Source organism: Protomyctophum parallelum (assembly GCF_964188405.1).
Source record: "Protomyctophum parallelum genome assembly, chromosome: 19".
In the NCBI taxonomy this organism is placed as follows: domain Eukaryota; kingdom Metazoa; phylum Chordata; class Actinopteri; order Myctophiformes; family Myctophidae; genus Protomyctophum; species Protomyctophum parallelum.
The window spans coordinates 29,979,921-29,995,397 of record NC_139717.1 but is presented as its reverse complement, the minus strand read 5'-3'; the positions used below and the strand labels follow the sequence as shown (position 1 = coordinate 29,995,397).

At 41.2% G+C, this 15,477-nt stretch overlaps 1 protein-coding gene across 1 annotated transcript; it reads left to right on the top strand.

The window, feature by feature from the left end:
- Positions 1-6,108: 6,108 nt before the first annotated feature.
- LOC310876620 (12-(S)-hydroxy-5,8,10,14-eicosatetraenoic acid receptor-like) lies at positions 6,109-8,741 on the top strand. Its single transcript, XM_083790206.1, has 2 exons — positions 6,109-6,997; positions 7,631-8,741. The coding sequence occupies exons 1-2, from the start codon at positions 6,449-6,451 to the stop codon at positions 8,102-8,104; spliced, it is 1,023 nt and encodes a 340-aa protein (XP_083646332.1). The 5' UTR covers positions 6,109-6,448; the 3' UTR covers positions 8,105-8,741.
- The last annotated feature ends 6,736 nt before the right edge of the window (positions 8,742-15,477 follow it).

The following is a 15,477-nucleotide window of genomic DNA, read 5'->3' as shown; positions in this document are numbered from 1 at the left end:
CCACATTTCTCATTATTATTATATTATTAGTGTTTTTGGGGGAGACAGAGAGGAGATGAGTTTTGGTTAGTTGCTTTTGCTTTACACCACTGGCGACACAATGAAAAATGGAATATTTCCATCAATCTCAAGGTAGAATTTTTCATATTCATAAAAATTCTAATCCTGGATTAGGAGTCACCAGGGCAGTCCAACCATGGCTCATTTATCGTAGCAAATTGCAATCAGATTGAAAATATAATTAAAAATGTGTTTCTATTTAGATATATTCAATAATGTAAATGTTAAAGTAAAATGCTGAAATAAATAACATTCTTACCATCGCTGCTGGAGCTGCAGCACGGGGACGGCTCCCGGCACAGAGAGAGACGTGACGTCGGCCTGGATTTGATGCGTGGCTTCTGTGTGAGGAGGTCGGAGATCACAACCTCCTCTCCAGCCTCGCTGGGCCCATCACTTGCATAGTCACCTTCCGACAGGTCTAGATTGGAATCCTGGTGCTGGAGGAAAGGAACTGGGAACGGGTGCTTGAGATTGTGATAGAACTTGGAGTGTGGGTGATCATCATCATCATCATCATCACCACTACTACAATTACTATTGCTACTTCTGCTAGTGCTGGCATGACAGGAAGTTCTTATGGCATTAGGAGGCGAAGTTAGACTAATGTTGTTCAGTGAGGTGGAACATGATGATGCCAGTTTCGTTGTAGGTTGTCTATGCCCTTTGACCCAAAAGGAGCCTGGGGCCCTTCTACTTCCTGGTTTTGAATTGTTGCGTCGTCGGGTCCAATAATATGTTTTTGTTTTGGCAGAGCCTGAGGAAAGAGTTTCCATCTCTGGGCCTGTGACTCTCACTATGTGGTCATTCACTGTCTTAAAACCAACAATAACTTCCTGAGTTGTCCCGACCTGAGGGCAAATTGTGTTATTCTTCTGAGGCGATGGATGAGTTTTCAAATGTTTTGTCTGATGCGGTTCAGTTGAAACAGCAGGCTGTTTGAGTGTCGACACTTCTGTGCAATTCCCTTTCGCGGGGCCGCAACTTCGCTCTTCCGAGGCCACATGAGATGATCTCAGAAGTTCACATGTCCTCAGTGTTGCTGTGACCTCAAATTCACTTTCCCTCATTTCTCCTCCTCCTTTTCCAGTGGTTTTTCCCAGTTTTCCCTCCTTCTGTCTCTGCTGTATGAAAGACTGATTATTATCATTCCCAGTTGGCTGGTTTACTCTGGCTTCTTGCTGACGTAACTGGCGGACCTCCATAGCATCACAGTGTCTTTGCTCTCCTGATTTACTGTTATGTTTTCTCTCTCGTAATTGGTAGAGACGTTGCTTTCTGTCTCCTACAGCTGGCATGCTGGTCCATTCTTGTATTTGACCCATGGAGGGAGGATGGGGCCGAAGAGGGGAGCTGGCCTGGTTTATGGAAAGCTGCGGGGGTTGTTCCAATGTTTGGAGCTGGGTAGAGGAATCAGACCGGGCCTGGGATTCAGTCTGGCACTTTTCCTGGTTATGGGGATGACACAGAGTATGGCTGTTTCTCTGTGATTTAAGTGAGGTTTTGTTTTTTGGATCCCTGATACCCTCATTCTGAACTGTCGCAAGTTGATCTTTAATGTCCAGAGAGGGGGCTGAGGAGCGCCTTTGCTGCCTGCCCCTGGTTAACTTCCTGCTGGGCTGCTCGTGGTCAAGGGAGGCCCTCCTCTGGGGCTTCCACTGGACAGTGTCCTTATCTTTAACCCTCTCTGTCCTAGACATACCCTCTCCCTTGCGCAAAAAGTAACGTTTTTCTGTCGACCTTCTCACCTCGGCAGTGTCCTGAGAGAAAGACACAGATTAAGTTAATTTATTTTTATACAACTAAGAAAAGAGAATAAAACAAATGAAAATCCAGTGGAAAAATACATAAAGAATCTTTAGAACTTAAGCATTTTCCTCTTTAGTCTTCATTAATAGAATACACCTAATAATGAATAACCTTTAAAGCCATTTGTTATTACTAGTATTAGTAGTTTAACAGACCCTTCCTTGTGTGTGAAAACCATTATTTGTTGAATAATGGACTAAAACAATGACTCTACAATGTAAGACGAATGTGTTCCTTCATGCAGTATACTTTACCTGCTTGTGTTTGGGTTTGGTGATTTCATCCACTTTCAGTTGCTCCTCTACAAACTTTTCGAAGGTCTTCTCTCGCTCCCTCAGAGCAGGTCTGATAGGCCTTGCAGACCAGTGAGAAAACATTAAGGCCTTTACCCTGTCTGCACATGGCAACTACAACCACAACTGTTAAGTTATTCACATCTAATACCTGCAAATACAAACATAATCAAACTGGAGAATTTTGGAAATAACCAGAAGTGGCAACTGTTTTCATCAAGGGAAAACCACCCTACAACACTAGAACATGTGTTCAAATAAAGGTACAAAACAATCTTTCAGTTTAGAGTTTACTGAATAAAGCAGGGTCTTCAACAGGGGGTCTGGGACTATGCTATCCAAATAAAGCAAAAACAAAAAATAACATATAAAATATACGTGCAATGTCCTGCATACCATTCCCTTAGACATACAGTATGAGTATGGTATAGTACCTGTCTTCGGGATTAGCGGGTGGGACTCTTCTGACACCAAAAGGACTGACTTGATCTTTGACCTGTGCTCCATATTCATTTGTAGTCTCTTCTTGGATGGGAGACAGCAGTCTCTGCTTTGATTGTTCTTTCTGAACAGCACAGCTGCCTAAATGAGAAACAACAGGGCAGCTGGAGTAGTGTAATTATGAAAAGCATCAGTCTTGAAATGTGCTTTGTTGTTGCACAGTTTGCATAATGTTGTCTGAATTCGTTGAGCCTGTCGTGCTTTATCTTTTGAATAAATTACAATTCAGCCTGTTAGCTTAATCTATATCCTATATTCCATCCTCACTGACGTAGTGATTCAATTTAAATTAAATTGTTAGGAAGTACTGTAGGCACATGCTTAACAGCAAAATAGATACTTCCCCCAGACAATCAGAAAAGAAAAAGTCAACCGCCCTCGTTGTTGTATGTTCATTATTATCATCATCATCACCATCATTAATGCTGCTACAATGTCTGAGGATCCAGTGCACAAAACGTTACAATAAAGAAACCTTGAACCAAGTGGATTAAATACTGTATACGATGAAAAACACTGACTACTGTAAATTGTTTTACATTTTACATACAGCAAGTGGTGAGATTCATTGACCATGGGTTAAGAAAACACAAATCCTCCACCCAGGGCTACTTGGATTTATTTATGGCCAGGCCATCAACAGATCAAGAGGTCTCAATACCACCATATCAGATCGAAAATATATGGATTAATGGAATATTCATCATACATCTTCATACATCAGCCAATCAAATCATCACATTCCATGCAACAAACACATTTCGTGCTCAAACACACCTACACGCAAAGCTGTGCATAGGAGGGGCCCTCAAACATCTAGGCGTTTAATATAAAGACAACTGTTATAATCTGGCATTTAATTTGAGGACTGTGTAATGTGATTGAATTCCAGTCATTGTGTGCATATGAAAGTAGTTGCTCCACTTAGTGTAAAGGTTAATCACTGATTACAATAGGCTATGTTTACATGCCCAGAAAAAACAGATTACTGTGTGAGTAATCAGAAAACTGTGTGCAGTGTACTAAACCCCTCAACCTGAAGGAACTGACCTTTTAGTCAACTACCTGGTATGTCTTTCCTTTCCCAAGAGGGAGCATCAGGTTTTGCAGGCTTTCCACCTCGTGGGAAAGCCTGGTCTGTGTTACAAAAGTGCTGTGTGAACCGGTCTGGAGAGGATGATATCGTTACGTCATGTTGTAGTATTGTTTTGTAGTCATCAGGCAGGAAAAATCATCTGGAACTTCCTTTTCGCTCACACCGTAAAAATAACAATAAAAGCTCTCGTAGCCAAAAATCGGTCTGAGGGAAAAGGAAGTTCCGGATGATTGGGACTACAAAACAATACTACAACATGACGCTATCATCCGCTCCCGACCGGATCATAAACCCGAAAAGGAATGCTGCCCAGGCTAAGTCAAACCTGTTTTGTCAACAGAGAAAAGTTGTAATGGAGTATCCAGCCTGAGGGGTTCTAATTGTTATAACAGAATACTACATCTTTCCATTGTTATAAAACACAATGCTCTATTTGTGGTTAAACACAATAGAGAAAATACACATACATGATTATGTTAGAGAGTGATGTGATGTATGCCCCCCCCACCTGCAACCCTCCCTCCCCGCCCCCCCTCCCTTTCTTTTTTTCTTTGATGTTGCAAGAAAGATGTAAGTGGCGGTGCTCTGCGGCGACATGGGCACAAGGGCTACGCTTGCATGCAGCTCCTTTGTCCAAGACAAATTTCTTCCTCGGAAGACAAAATAAAGCATAAAGCTTGAACCTTGAACCTTGAGAGATAATACATGTCATTGTCCTCGGTGCAAGAACTGGATGGGGTGGGGTCAGTGATGAATAAAAGAAAACCGGATACAAAAATAAATATATAAAAGGATTATCTGTCCTAAGGAAAGTCAGGCATGTGTCTGATAGGGACAAGTCACAGACAGTGAAAGGAACAATAGAAAGTCCCTTCCTTTGAATCATCAAACAAATGTTTCACTTCAGGCTTATCAATAACAGACACCTGGACACCAGATGTTAAACACACATAATAAATTCTCCCCAGCGCTACAGCAGCTCAAGACTCAAGAGTGGGTTCGCTACAGCAGCTCAAGACTCAAAAGTGGGTTCATGCACTCTACAGAGGCAGCATTTGCTGAGTAACATAAGGAGAAATGCTTTCCTGGCACAAGCTGTAGAAAGCATATTTTCCTACTGTTCGTTATTGCCTTTGTGTTCGAGTCAGGTATTTGCTTAACCATTTAGTGCATATTATTTTCTTTCTCTGACTTGGATATTATGGCTCTGCTGTATTATGCAAGCTGACCTTCCTGGTGAGAGGACTTTAAATTATCTTTTTGTTTTCCTTACCAGCCTTTTGAAGAGTCCACCAATAACTTTCAAATAATAAATCCACTCTGGAACGAGGTCGTGACTTGTGCCATTACTTATTTCGGAGATGTTCCCCTGGAGAAGGCCTGCCCTGCATGGCAGACCAAGACTTGTCTGGACTGGCTACTAAACTGCAAAATGAGTTTGAGGCATGTGGGGTTAAATGAAAAAAACGTCATCCCTTAGGACACAGCATTCCAAATGCCTTGTTTACTTTGCCATACATAGTAGAAATAGCGACAGAAGCGGTATCTGTCCCCCCTTCATTCCTATGTGTAAATCTCTCATCGATTCCCATGCACATTGCATGAAAATTTGTCATTCGATTCCCAGGGATGTACTTTATATATCCTCTCTAAGGAGAGTCTCTCACAGACTCCCTCAGTTACATTTTTATCATAGAGAGAAGATAGAATTTCCACGTTGACTCTAGGCCAGCGTTCCAGATGGAGTTCTATATGCATTTCATCAATCACAACTTGTCATTCATGAGAGACTCCACTCCAACGCTCTTCCCAGAAAGGCAGCAGTGCTGTCACGCAATGCAAGCGCTTTTTCCATCTTTTCATTTCTTTTCTGTCCTTTCTCATCCATATTGTTGTCCCAACTGATGACTCAGTGTAACGCATCCAAATAACAGTTCCTTACAAGTTATTGTGGAATACTTCCCAAAAAGTGAGGTGACATAGTGAAAGGTTTTTCCCATGGAGTTAGTCATTTTTCTGATGTAGAATGTCAACTTGCTCAGTGGCTGACTGATAGGTTGATTGCCTAGATACCACTATGGGACTTGACAGACGAGCACGGCCTGATATCACACTTTACACTACATAAAAAGTTTCTCTCTTTCTTTCTTTTTCTATTTTAGTTTCATAAAAAAACAAAAACATTGCTTTCACCAAGTGTGGTCAGACCTAGATGCTGTCCAGACTCCATAGCCTTGCTAAGCCCCAGTTAGCCCTGCTGTGGAACAGCAACTGGTGACTCACTGTGTGCCTTGGGCAATAGGGAGGAGCTAAGATAACAAGTCTGAACAGCCATTCAATCCCAAACAGGCTGCCTGCGTGTTGCCAACTAAAAGCTCAGCTCTCAGCACCGCCAAGACAGAATTACTTGCAGACTTCTACTTTCATTATCCGCTTTCAAAAATCAGGACTGCAAAACAAAAGGTGTGACGGAATTCCCCACTTCTGCGTTTAAAAAACTTTTTTGGGGATCCATTTTTCTGCTTCAACCTGGAACACTGCAGCTTGCTGAGCAAGAATTGCTGTGAGTGAACAGATCTCATCTTGGGAACAAAGGACACAGGTTACACAAACAAACCTTTTCAGGAATGAGTATTTTTCTTTTGTTCTGAGCAGTATAGTGCATAAGATCTATTTGGTGCATTTTCAAATGGCACAAGCACAATACCACGCCATTGAGGACTGTGCGGCTTTTAACAAGGCGCTATATAAATTCTATGCAGCTGTGATGATTATTATTTTCATCTTGGCTCTGCCTCTGAACGCCTCTGTCCTCCACCTGTTCGTCACCAAGCTGAAGTTCTGGAAGTCCAACTCCAACAACATCTTCCTCTTCAACCTGGTCCTGGCTGACATCCTGCTGCTCTTCTGCATGCCTGTGAAGGCGCACAGCTTCATCCAGGGGGAGCGGCGCAGTGCTAATGACTTTGTGTGCAAAGCCATGCTCTTCATGCTGTTCCTCAACCGGGGGGCCAGCATCGCCTTCCTCACGGTGACCTCCATCGACCGCTACTTCAACGTGGTCCACCCAGGCAAGAAGAACCTCCTCAAAGCCCTGAAGAAGTCCCCTCAGATCTCCATCCTCATCTGGCTATTCCTGCTGCCACTCACCATCCCCACCATGCTGAAGACCTTCGAGTGCTGCAACAGCCTCAACGGACAGACCAACAACGGCACCTCAGATGATGTATTGATCAAGGTACTGTGTAGATTAGAACACCAATCATGTAACATACACATGCACGCATCATCTGATGCAAATGTGCTCAGACAGAAACATGTGTTGGCGTAATACACTGGCTCAGTAGGCTAGATAATATATAAAACAAATGAAAATAAATAATATGTTAGTGTTAATATCTCTGAAACTTGACTTGACATGACTCAAAACACATCATTTTGAGTGCATGGTGGAAAGTGAACATTCGAATCAAGTCAAGTCAAGTCAAGTCTATTTGTATAGCCCTTACCACACCCATGTTCTAACAATACAATTTTTGCTCTGCAAACAATGAAGCGAGATATATGTTACATTATTACAGAATGACTGTAACCAGATTCTGTTAAGCAAACTGGATTCAAGGTTTGCAGCAGCAGTAGTTGTGCATGAGCTGGGCCTATTCGTCCTCTGAAGAACCTCTCCTCACAATGTTTATTTATGATGTTAATGTTATGTACAGTATAACAGGAATCCATCCAATTATCTTCATATTGTATTATATTATAAAATACAACCTAATCTTACAAGTTTCAAAAGAAAAATTTCCGGTTCTAAATTGGACCGGCGTGATTTTGCTCACGAGTCATTAAGTGGACGGTGCTTTCGTTTCAGGACGTGGTGGACAGCCTGCGAGAGGTGGTCTTCTTCACGCAGATCCTCATCCCCTTCATAATCCTGGTCTACTGCACGGTGCACATCGTCAACCGCCTGAGGCGGAAGACAGTCGGGGACAAGACCAAGCTGCGGCGGGCCGTGTTCCTGGTCACCTCCGTCATGGTGGTGTTCTCCCTGTGCTTCCTGCCGTGCACGCTGGCCAGGATGGTGCTGCTCATTGCCCGGGTCCAGGAGTGGAAGGAGATCACCGAGGACAGAGCAGCCCAGGTGTTCGACGGCCTCATGGTACTGTCCTACATGGACTGCTTGCTGGATCCGCTCGTTTACTGCTTCTGCAGCACCAAGTTCAAAGCCCTCTACCTCAACACCTACTTCCCCTTCTTCCTGAAAGAGGACATCGCGCTGCCGGACACGAGCAACCTTTCCCAGGGGCAAGTCTCCAAACCCAAGGACGATAACAACGTCCTTTGACCACGTGAACCCTATAGCGTCCCAATTCTGGGCATGTCATAATGGGTGAAAATGACAGACCTACAAGCTCACAATGCGACATGTTATGATCTTATAGAGCTGTATTTTCAGCGAGGTGATTTGAGCTGGAAAGCGAAGGGACCGTGTACAGATCCCTGGGGGACCCGAGTCATTGTCAAGTACAGGGTTAATGTCAGTGCCACCCATCAGCCAACTACCAGGAGATAGAGAGAAAAACTTGTCTGAATGATAAGAAAAGAAAAATCCCCAGCATACATGACTTGGTCTTCAGATGAAAAGACAACGTCATTTCAAATTACCTTTCAGATTTGTCTTATAATTGACATGACTGCAACAACCATACTGTAAGTTCGGAGGTGAAACTTACAGTTTTAGTTTTGCTTTTATGAGAAGAGGACTTGATGGCTGTGTAATCTTCACAAAACTATACAGCAAGTGTGCAACGTGTGTCAATGCAAATACTACAATGCCTGTTCTTACATGCAGATGATTTGAATCAGCAATAGGAGCCTGGTTTACTTTGTAATAGACATTTTTGTTTGAAGGAGAATGCCTATCAGGCTACCATCATGTTTGTGAAACTGGCATTACAAAGGAGACTCTTTTGTGTCTCCATAGGGAAAGTCTTCATGGGGTGAGTAGAAAAAGATAAAAATAAATAAAATGGGGGGGGGGGGCGAATGGAAGCAGTGGTGAGTAGTCAAAAACATTGATGAAACTGTCCCAGGCCCGATTTTTACATCTCCAGTAAAATTATTTATTTACTCAATTTAGTTCTCATGCTGGGTCACTATGCCATTTAAAATCTGTGGTATTCCCACTGAGCACATCCTATGTGTGTCACACTATTGTTTACCAGACTGTAGTTAATGTATAATAACTGACGCACACACAGGCCAGACCTCTGTATGTGATTTTCTCCCGATTGCCAGCTGAACAAACTACCTTTATGATATATTACGCTTGACTATCTGTGATGACACGTCTATTGCTAACTGTCTGGCTATTAATAGAAAACATCCGAATCGGAATCAGCTTTATCAAGGCGGTATTTACACAGCTAAATCATGATTCGTACAGGTTAAATTTCGTCTGACCGAGGTCATATCTTCCAAATGTATGCGTCATGTTTTACGGGCAACAGTGATTAACAGTTAGAGGAAGTGCAGTGCACTGGAAATGTTATTTCTGTATTCTACATTTCAACATTTGATGTGATTCCAAAGGGTGTTGCATAGATAGCGTGAGAAAATTAAATTAATTGCATTTACCAGTGCTGATGTTAGTTGCATGGAGTTGAAACTACAGTATTTTCAGTAAAAAAAGAAATAAACAAAATCAGGCCTTATAATTCAAGATCAGTAAATACCTCAGCTCTTTTTTCCTCACTTTATTTTAGCGTTGCAATGTGAAAAATGTGTAAATAAAATGTGCTTTAATATGTTTGAGTACACAGTATATTGTTATTTCATTTGGCCTGAACGTTCAAGATGCTATTTAATAATTAACAATTTAATAAAAGTTTAAACTGAAAGAAATGCTTTGGGGATGGATTACAGCATAACTTGAGTTGTAGTGTAACTTTGCAGCATCACTACCATTGTCAACAACAACAAAAAAGAAAGAAAACTTACAGTACAGCTTAAGCCTTATGTATCAAAGCTTACATTAACTGCTTTTAAAGGAGTTGAGAAAGTGTGCACTTTGATGGTATCTGAAAATCTAAAATAAGTCAGAAAAGTAGAGTAAACTATGTAGCCAAGTACAGACTTGCAATCAGCATTCTGACGATTTAACTTTTTTTTTCAAACTGTCAAAAAATGTAAGCACAGTTGTACTTGGTGTGATCTTATGAGGGCACATGTGCAATTATGGCCAGAGACATTTCTACACTAAATGCAACCTCATGACTGTCAATTACTCCAAATGCAAAAGACAAAATTGATCATGAGCAGTGACATAACCCTAAATCTAACCCCAATAATGTGTAATTCTATGAGTCACCTGACTCCATGAAAGCTGGAAGGCATGAACCTGTCCACAATATGTCAGTCAGAGAGCAGAACCAAAAATGAAAGGGATTTAATTAGCTTAGCGCAGGGGTTCTCAACGGAACTGCTTTGGCCATGTCTCGCGACCCCCCCCCCCCCTCCACACCCCCAATACAAACATAAAATAACCTTAATATTAGAGAAAATATATCATAAATGAATACTGAAACCAGATATAATCATTAAGGAAAGTTTATGCATGTACCATCTATGTGTACCATGTAAACTCTTTTTTTGACCCCCCCAAAATAATTTGGCGAGACCCACGGGTTGAGAATCCCTGGCTTAGAGATCAGTCAAAAACAATATTTGGCAAACAACCATTATCATCATGGCTAGATAAATTGATAATCCAAATGAATAGCAACCATGAAGCATTTATGTGAGGCACCCAGTTAGCCAGTTAATGCTTTGACTGCATAACTGCAATTTCACTAGTTAAATTCCTTCCCTCCTCTCCAAATCTCTCTCCACTGTCAATTAAGAATAAATGTTGAAAAGTTAAATATAAAAAAAATGTCAGGGCTGGCATTTGATATCCCATTGCAGTAAAGAAAAAACAAACAAAGCTGTGTAGTATTTTGTGATGTGCTGTGATGTTTAGATGCATTTGGGAAGCATTCTTACTCTGGTTAGGGCATGTTGGGACAGAATGTGCCCTGGGGCTGCTAACAGCTGACTGGGCAGATGACACCATGGCTGCCAGTAACTCTGCTGAGCTCGACCTCTGAGGTGAAGGAGAGACAGAATGAGGGAGACAGAGTAGTGCAGTGGTTTTCAACCAGTGTGTCGGGACCCCCAGGGGGGGGGGGGGGTTCTCACATTTATTAAGGAAAAACATTAAGGAAAAACCATTACTGCATCGAAAGTAATCAACAAACTAAACAATATAAAAATCTGCAGATATACAATGTAGATCTGCTATTTTCACAATATTTATCTGTGGAACCGAGTCAAACAAAATGTAGCTCCTACAATTCCAAGTGATTGTCAGGGTGGGGGGGTCAGTCCCCAGTTCAAATATGATTGTTTTGGAGGGTACCAATGTGATTATTTTGGGGGATTACGGCCTGGAGTAGTGGACAGTGAATGATAGGAGAATGTGATTAGGGTGTGAGTGGATATGATTGTAGAAAAGAGGGGGTAGAAAGAGAGAAGGAATATAACTATAGACAAGAGGGGAGGCTATACTTTTTTTTTATCAGCTTAGCTTTTCTATCCAATCCAGAAAGAGCACTAACTGTTAGAACAGAGACAGGCGGGGACTCCGGGGAGTAGGGTGGGGCTACCAGATATTTGTGGTTAACTGCATCAGGAGTGACAATAAGTCAGTTTAGTGAAAAGCTTGAGATATCATCTTTAATCAAGTTCAGACTTGCATTTTTTTTATTATAATGTACCCATTGTTTTTAAACGTATCGTATTAGTCTGGATTTTTCACACATTTATCACACAGGGGTCCACAAGGCATGTACTGAACTCTCTCTCTCAGCTGGTTTTTCACAGGGACACAAAACCTGAATTTCATGTCATTGTCAGGTTTCACTTTCTGTCTTTTGAATTCCGTTCTGGCATGTAAAGTATGTTCAGAGGTAATGCCTAATTTAACTCTAATCCAAATTACAATGGAGTGTAAATGATAAGATTAGTGAAATTGATTGAAAACTTTATTTCAGACACAATGAAACGAAAGGTTCGGTTGACAAGGAAATAGAAAAAAAGGTTTGAAAAGCCTTTATCAATTACAATGGAGTGTAAATGATGAGATTAGTGAAAGGTTCGGGTGACAAGGAAAGAGAAAAAAAGGTTTGAAAAGCCTTTATCAAAATAGTCTGATCTCAGTACTTTACAACAATCATTACCTTCTCAGCACTAGTAGTCAGTGTCAACATAGGTGGGGTGCCAATAAACTGGCCTGGTAGAGAGGGTGACAACAGCAGCCCTGTAAGACAGAAAGAAATGAGAGAAGAGGGAGACGGAGAGAGATAGAGTTAAACATAAATATTTGCAGTATAATCCTGTTGCTTAATGGAATCAACTCAAAGTCAGTTATTTCTGAGGGGCGCCATTCCCTGCAACGTCTGTCTGGCTTTGTGTGTGCCCCCCATGACATCATGTGGCAGCCAAGTCTATAATTGACTTTTTATGTTTGCTCATGCAGGTGGATCACCACCCATCACCACCCACCAGGCAAACCAGGCATACTTAAAGGACAACTTTAGTTTTTTTCAACCAAGGTTCATGTTTTAGGTTGTTATTAGAGAAACTAAAAGGTGAGTGTTAATTTTCTTTCATTTGCTGCTTTCTTTCGTTTTAGGGATTTTAGCTCTTTTTGACAGGGGGGCGGGGGCATTCGAGCATGGGGCTAAATATGTATTTTTTTTTACCAAATTTCATGGTGATTTATTTATTTATTATTTACTATAGTCCTAATAAACCCCAGGAAATTACATCTGGCCACAGAAGATCACAGGATCTACTGAATGTGAAGGTAGCCTATACTGGGGGAAGGCTTATACTGTGTATGTTTTGTGATGTTTTGTGATGTATTCCCATGCTTTTGTTCTTGATTATTGTAAATCGCTCTGGATTAAGAGCGTCTGCTAAATGCCTAAATTGTAAATTGTAAATTGTAAATTGTGTATAGGCTCAATATGTCAGTTTGTCACATTCAATAGATCCTGTGATCTTTTCTGGCCAGATGTAATTTCTTGGGGTTTATTAGGACTATAGTAAATAATAAAATAATAAATCGCCATAATATTTTGTAAAAAATGACATATTTAGCCCCATGCTCGAATGCCCCCGCCCCCCTGTCAAAAACTGCTAAAATCCCTAAAACGAAAGAAAGCAGCAAATGAAAGAAAATGAACACTCACCTTTTAGTTTCTCTAATAACAACCTAAAACATGAACCTTGGTTGAAAAAAACTAAAGTTTTCCTTTAATGAACTGGTGGGCGTGTCCACATAAAAGCATGATTTTAACAAATACTGTACACTTTTTGGAAAACAAGTAGACCAACAGCAGGAGAGTGCGAGTACATTGTGAAATCAGAGATACTATTTCAAAAGCGTGTGGGTGTGTGAGTGGAAAGACAAAATATGAAAGATGAAAAAACAGCCGCTGCCCAAGAAACAAGAGCTTGGACAGACTTCAATTTACAGATTGCAGCGCTCAGCGCAGACTACGATAATGTAGGTGTCAAAACCTTAAACATGCAGACATAATATTATCATCACCCTCCCTGTGGTGCCTAACAATAGTTCCTGAGCAATTGAGCAAATAGCATTGGGATGTGTGAGTGCGGACTAGAAACATCGACTTGGGACTCCTGAATCGCTGCTTTCCACACCCTCCAATCCAGCATCAGGGTCTTGAGATCACCCACGCCATGTTCCCACCCACAAAAATGGCTGTGTTTTACTGTTTGTAGGCCTACAGTTAAATTCAATCTGCAAATTTTGAAACAGGCCTTTCTTGACAACCGCTGCTGCTAAAACATATCTCCACTGTAAGATTTTTTATCACACATTGTTTCACAAATTGGTTGTCCTGCAACCAATTGAACAACTTTTCAAGAGAACCAGCAAGGCTTACACAAGAAACCAAACTCATATACCATCATTGTAGCGTTTTGGAAAAGTATAAATTTTCAAGCTTTGACAATTTTAAGGCATTTAAAAGTCTCTGCTTTGTGTCTATATGAACTCCTCCTCATTCAGTGTGTGATTTTATCCACAGGAAAATGAACTAGGTCAGACTCAGACTTAGATATTCTATTCTGTATTAGACTTAGTAGGCAGTTGCATATGGTGTGGTGTATGGTGTATTTTATGTTTTTGTCATGTTATTGTGATGTTTTTATATATAAAGCCTATATGGTTCAGTTGGTTCTATGGATGGAAATGAGCGTCTAGTCTGATATGTTTACATGAGATCATGTTCAATTGATTGAATTATTGTGCATGTATTGAATGTTCATTAACGTGTACTGTCCTGTAAATAAACAAATATATTATAGTAAATAAAGTAGGGATGTGCCGATGAGACATTTTGATGTTATGGCCGGTGTCGATATGATCTCATTCTGTGCTGAATTTTTGAGTGGTGCAACCACTCCAAGGAAGAGCAATGTCCGTGTCGATCCGTGCGCCTATGTGGCCATGAGCACCAGTATATTACTATGAGTACCAGTAGGGGCGCTGTTTGCTAGAAACAGAGAGAGAGAGATAGTATTAGTGCTGCACTGTTGCCTGCTAATGAGATAGAGAGAGAGAGAGAGAGAGAGAGAGAGAGAGAGAGAGAGAGGGGAGAGGGGGGGGGGGGAGAGAGAGAGGGGAGTTGCACCACTCAGTTCACACGGGTGTGATTTTTTTATTATTTTGTCCATTTTGAAAAGTAGTAGTAGTAGGGTGTCTACACTGCAGGCTTAGGCATGTCAGATTTAACTTAAATACCTTTACATTTAATATTGTGAGCTTGTAGATCTGTTCAAGCTGTTACTTTGGGCATGGTTATCTGTAAAAACAGTCCGATTAATCGGACCGATTAATTAATCGGTCTGATTGATTAATCGAATTGATGCCGATTAATCTAAAAACAACTAGAATCGGCCGATACCGATGTGTTTGCCGATTAATCTTCCATCACTAAAATAAAGTAAAGTAAAGTTTAAGTGCCAACAAGCCAGAGAAACTGTCTGCACCGTGACGGCCAGCTTGAGAGGCTGATTCTGCTGTGGTCAAAATGTACCAGTCTCCTGGTTGAGAAATACTAAGCTAGAGCACATACCTAAGCGGTTACAGTAGACATATCCACAAATAAGTGTTGCCTCTTATTACAACACAACACTAAAGGCAAGCAAAGCTTTACTCCAATGTTTATATTAGAATGCAGTAAACTCTCTTTACAACTTCCATGGTGCTATGTGAATGACGTTGGCTAGCAACGCCAGTCATAATGTAATGGCTTCCGATCCAGGTCACGACCTCCATCGTATGCCTCCGGTTCTCTCTCATCTTAGCGGTCTCTGTCGCTAGATATACACTGCTGGGTAATATGGTTGTTACTATATATATACACTGCCTAGTAACGCAGTAAATGCCATAAAGAATATGCTTTAAAAGACCAAATATATATTAAACCCCCTCCAAGCCCCCCCTGCATATGGGAACTTTCAAGTGGGAGCGCTTACTTGAGATGTGTTCCTATTTCCATTTGGCTTTGACATAAGAGCTGTCTAGATACTTCCTTAATGTAAACGAAGTCCACACCCACAACACCAGATGGAGTGCAACAA

Excerpts from the sequence above, each read along its gene's own strand:
- LOC310876620 (XM_083790206.1), top strand. The coding sequence starts at position 6,449 with ATGGCACAAGCACAATACCACGCCATTGAGGACTGTGCGGCTTTTAAC. Across the intron at positions 6,998-7,630 it reads CAGATGATGTATTGATCAAG|GACGTGGTGGACAGCCTGCG; the intron begins GTACTGTGTAGA and ends CTTTCGTTTCAG.